This window comes from Buceros rhinoceros, unplaced genomic scaffold (genome assembly GCF_000710305.1).
Source record: "Buceros rhinoceros silvestris isolate BGI_N320 unplaced genomic scaffold, ASM71030v1 scaffold3028, whole genome shotgun sequence".
Taxonomy (NCBI): Eukaryota; Metazoa; Chordata; class Aves; order Bucerotiformes; family Bucerotidae; genus Buceros; species Buceros rhinoceros.
Window position 1 is genome coordinate 5,412 of NW_010427250.1, and position 4,872 is coordinate 10,283.

General features: G+C 38.9%; 1 protein-coding gene across 2 annotated transcripts in view; it reads left to right on the forward strand.

Annotated features, from left to right (window-relative positions):
- Positions 1 to 3,456, forward strand: part of LYPLA1 (lysophospholipase I) — an 8,763-nt gene extending 5,307 nt beyond the window's left edge. For both annotated transcript variants that reach the window (XM_010141793.1, XM_010141792.1), the window contains 5 exons: positions 267 to 337; positions 644 to 717; positions 1,387 to 1,488; positions 2,075 to 2,251; positions 3,403 to 3,456. In XM_010141793.1, coding sequence (XP_010140095.1) covers positions 267 to 337; positions 644 to 717; positions 1,387 to 1,488; positions 2,075 to 2,251; positions 3,403 to 3,456 — 478 coding nt within the window. The remainder of the gene's footprint in view (positions 1 to 266; positions 338 to 643; positions 718 to 1,386; positions 1,489 to 2,074; positions 2,252 to 3,402) is intronic.
- Positions 3,457 to 4,872: the final 1,416 nt, after the last annotated feature.

Below are 4,872 nucleotides of genomic sequence, written 5' to 3' on the forward strand. Positions count from 1 at the left end.
TGCTGACATTTTTGGAGCAAATATCAAAACTGAGCTGTTTAATCTGCAGTAGATACCAAAACTCAGAGAAGCTTTGTTGACTGGCTCTAGCCTTTTAGCCACACGCACAGATTGTCCTCTATGTCTTGTAATCCAAGGGTGCTTGGTACCAAATAATATGTCAGCTGACATTATTTTCTGTAAAATATCCCTATTTTGTTACTTGTGTTTTAAGGAGGTGGAATGGATGCTCTAATGAGTAATGCTCTTGTTGATATTTTTGTAAGGTTTGATATCATTGGACTTTCTCCAGATTCACGGGAAGACGAGGCTGGGATCAAGAAGGCAGCGGAGAATGGTATGCTTAGGAATCCTTCTTATGTCTTAAAAGTACTTCCGTGCATTCTTAAAAATGTATTATCAGTCTGAAACAGATTTTCTAAACCCAGAATTATCAGGGAAGGTAGTATCTATATACTGCATTATTGCTGATCAAAATTTAGCTAAGTGTGTAGTTTGTTTTGTGGTTTTGTTGGGTTTTTTAGCTTCCTGAGCAAGTTAGAGTAATTCACCAGTACAAACGCTTCAGAGTCTCAGATGTGAAATGTACAACTTCCTTCAGGATGGAGCAGTTTTTAACCACTGGCCTTGATTTATGTTGCAGTTAAAGCGCTGATAGATCAAGAAGTAAAGAATGGAATTCCTTCCAATCGAATCATTCTGGGAGGCTTTTCTCAGGTAAGGTATGGTTGGAAAGAACTGTGTCTGTTTCTAGGGAAGTCACCTGGCTTTCCTGACGAGGGAAATCAGACATCTGAAGTGAAAAGAGCTGATGTTAGGTACTTCTAAAGTGTTAAGGTGTCAATTTTCCTTTCCCTTAACAAATGAAGTCTTTTTACACAAGTAATTGCTGTTCCCTAGAAAATGAACATGCGTGTGGGAAAAAGGTACTAAAATTAATGGTCAAATTAAAGTCTTTATGCATGTAACTTAGCTCAGCTTGAAAAACCTTGCTAGATATTTGATAATCTGGATTTATTTGCAAAATTCTTCTCTTCATACTTGAGAGACATCTGTGATAGGTAGGTTAATTGATCCATACACCAACTTCTCAGTCTGCAAGCAAGTAAATGCAAATATTAAAGTAGTGATTATACTGTTATGAGTGATAGTGCTTTATTTCATTTTTCATTTTGGGTTTTTTTGCCAGACTTCTGAATTAATCACGTGGACTTGGCAGGGGGTGGGGGGAAGCAAAATATCTGTACAAGAATACTGGGTTTAGTGTTGGTTCTAAGGAAAAATAGATTGAAAAAAGAACTTTAAAGGAGCAACCAGAGATCTCGAAACAAGCATTAAAGGGAATGTTACCATCACCGTTCTAAGACTTACATCTCTTTCTCCTAGGGAGGTGCGTTGTCATTGTATACAGCTCTTACAACACACCAAAAATTAGCAGGCGTTGTAGCCCTCAGCTGTTGGCTTCCTCTACAGGCTTCTTTTCCTCAGGTATGGCTGTTTCTTTCCTAAGAAATGGGGAGTGAGTATATCTGAAGATGGTATCTTGTGGGGGAATTAGTGGCCATCGTTTTTACCGAATATTGACAGTTGTTTGATAACTCAGAAGTTTTTAAAATAAGGCCCTGGAGTTTTAGAGTTCGGCAAATTGGGAAATTGAAGAAATACTCAGTAGCTATCTGTGCTTTAAATAACATTCCTAGGAACTTAAAGGATACAGCAAATTTTCCTCGAAGATGAATTTTCTATTTGTCCTCTGCTCCACCTGCAAGGCGCTATCCTATTAGAGACAAGGTATTTAACCAAGTGTCAGGGGTTTTACTTGGCCAGAAGTCATGTTGTTCTGTTTGGCAAATTTTATTTGCAGGTTTTAAACTTAATGTGTTGTCAGGTACAGAGCTTACTTCCTGAGGAACTTGCGGACTATCCATTGTGGTTTTTTTCTTCAGAATTCACCATATCTGTCAAGCTCCAAGGCATAGTGCCATGGGGTTGTTTTATCTCAAAGGTGCTGTTAGCTTTACCTCCCCTTGCCGTCTCTTTCTTCTCTTCCCTCCTCTAATTCCACCCTGAACAGGGCCCTATCAGTGGTGTCAACAAGGAGATTGCTGTTCTTCAGTGCCATGGGGACTGTGACCCACTGGTTCCTTTAACGTTCGGTTCTCTAACTGTTGAGAAGCTAAAGAGCATGATAAATCCAGCCAACATAACCTTCAGGACTTACGCTGGCATGATGCATAGCTCGTGTGTGGAGGTAATTTTCTTCATATACAATGTTGTATCTGGGTATGGTTAATTTTCTTCCCCTCAAAACAAACATGTATTGGAGGGGGGGGTTTTGTGTTAGTATTTTTTTTTGTTTGGTGGTTTGGTTTTTTGTATAACAAGTGCTCGATGCTTCTGATTTATTGTTACTGAGTAACTGAATGTCTGGCTGAAAAAGCATCAGAGGCAAAAGTTTACATGACTAGTGAGAACTTCCTCATAAGGTTAATTTTGGGACTGAGCTAGTTGGTCTGTAAAACACCCTTTTTTTCCTAATTTTTATTAATTCCTTACTAAAAAAAAAATAATTGAATTGGAAGGCAGACTCTCATGGCATAAATCCAACTTGGTTTTTTGGAGAGAAGAATCTTGTTGTTCTATGGATGGAGATACCAAAGGAGTGGAGACAGGGTTGGCACTACTGAAGAGGCAGCCTCAGAACCTGTATTTATGGTTCTGGCTCAGCAGGCAGCTGTGCTGATGTAATGGCTTGCTGCTGCCAGAAAGAGGTGGACTTAGTTCCCTCTGCTCACGACCTTGTGGCCCTCTCTTCCTTGTTGCACCAGCTCTGGAGCTAATCAGGAACTTTTTTTGAACTTGCTACAGTGGCAAAAGCTGCTGGCTCCAGTGTTTGCAGCTATAGGGAGCTGAAGCATCAGAACTCACGCAAAGTAAATGGTAGGAGCAACAAGCAGAAGAGGACGGGAGGAACACGCCTGCCATTTGTCAGCAGCAGTGGCTTGGATTGCTGCATCTAGTGCAAACTGTAGACTTGGACAGCCGCTTAAAATATACATGAAGCTACGGCCTTAGCTACGCTCTAATCCTCTCCATGCTCAGCCTGGTGCTGCTCTGACCACTTGATGATTAATACATAGCTTGGCTGCTGAGTTTCAGAGAGAGAGAGAGCGAAAAAGTAGTCTTTGCCCTTTTTCTTGTATGTTAGCCTCTTGGGAGCAGAGTGTCGTCTGGAGAAGCTGTCAGCCCTGACTTGGGCAAAAAATTATATGATTTTGTCAAGTGACTGCTCGATATTTGTGGCCCAGCTGCTCATTGTAACTGGAATGTTGAAACATGATTTAGTGTTGCTGAATATATATTAGGGGACTTCAACTAATACATACTTTTCTCTTTAAACAGGAGATGATGGATATAAAACAGTTCATAGACAAACATCTACCTCCCGTGGACTGAAATGATACATGAGAAGCCTTCGACATAAATGCACCAGCATCGACTGTGGTAGAGTGTTAATCTTTTCATATGCCTGAAACGTTACTTCTATACCTGCAGTGTTACCACTGTGTTGCAAATTTATACTTAGGATGAGGGTTAAATAATACACATGTACAAGAAACGATAATCTTTTTAATATTAATCATCCACTGGTGGGACTATATGAATGAGGCAGCTGAGTGACAATGACAGAATGTAACCTAAGCTTATTAAGATATCTGTTTTTTTTTCGATTGCAGAATTTTAAACTATTTGTACAAGTAATTAAAAAGTAAATTTAAGCGAGCAGCATAAATGTGACTGGTTTAATTATGCTTAAGACATGATTTAATACTAGTTGAAAACATACTGAAACGTTCCCTTGATGTAATGGATGTGTTAAGTACACAACATGTAACATAGATGGTAGAATAAATGCTACCAAGGAAAAAGCTTTAAATATTAAATGTCAATTCTTACTTCTGTAATGGCTGGAAGTCAGCAAAGGTATTTTGTGTATTTAAACCACCTCAATTTTTAATATTTTTTTAAACACTTTTTAATGTTTTCATACAGATAGATACTGTGGAACTTCTAAAGGGACTCATTCCGTGTTAGATCATCATTTGTCACTGTCTTTGTGTTTTGTTTTCTTCGATTGCTGTAAACTCACATCAAATGCTGACTTGGAACAGAATTTTGAAGTAGCGCATGGCATTAATTAGAGTTTCTTTCAAAAATTCCTGTTTTCGTACTGAATATTCATCTTGTGCTTTACTCTTTGTAGATTTTGTTAATGTAGAAATGTTGATACATTTCACCTGAGCAATTCCAGCAATTCCAGTTTTGGTTTGTTTCTTTTTTGTCTGCTTTGGAATAACTAACTGAAAACAATGCAGCTGCATAGACGGTGTATTATTGAAGTCTTGTGTGTAACACAGACATGTATGTCCGACACATCTGCCAGAGAAATTGCGTAAACGGGGCATTAGGCCGTTATGTCCCTTCTTTAACACAGCTGCTGCCAGAAATCTGACTTGTTCACCTAGTGCGAGGTCTCAGTTTTTAGTGCTTTTCTCACAGGTATTGCACTGCAGTTTGAGGAAGCGGTTCTTCTTCTCTAAGCCAGTTTCTCTGGATTATTACACATCTCTTAATATGTAAACTTGGAAAGGAATTTTTTCCTAAATGGTATTGAAACACTATTAACTCTGCACTTGAATTAGTCTTTTCCCTCAGTCACTCTGTTCTCTAGATCTGCCAATTTGTCTTCCAGTTAATTTAGTTCACTGAAGAGACTGCAATATTGTTATTGTAGTTGTGCCAAAGTTCTCTTGGGAAAACACTTTGTCCTAGCTTGGAGTTGTTTCCCAATGGCATTAGCGAACTTTGCAG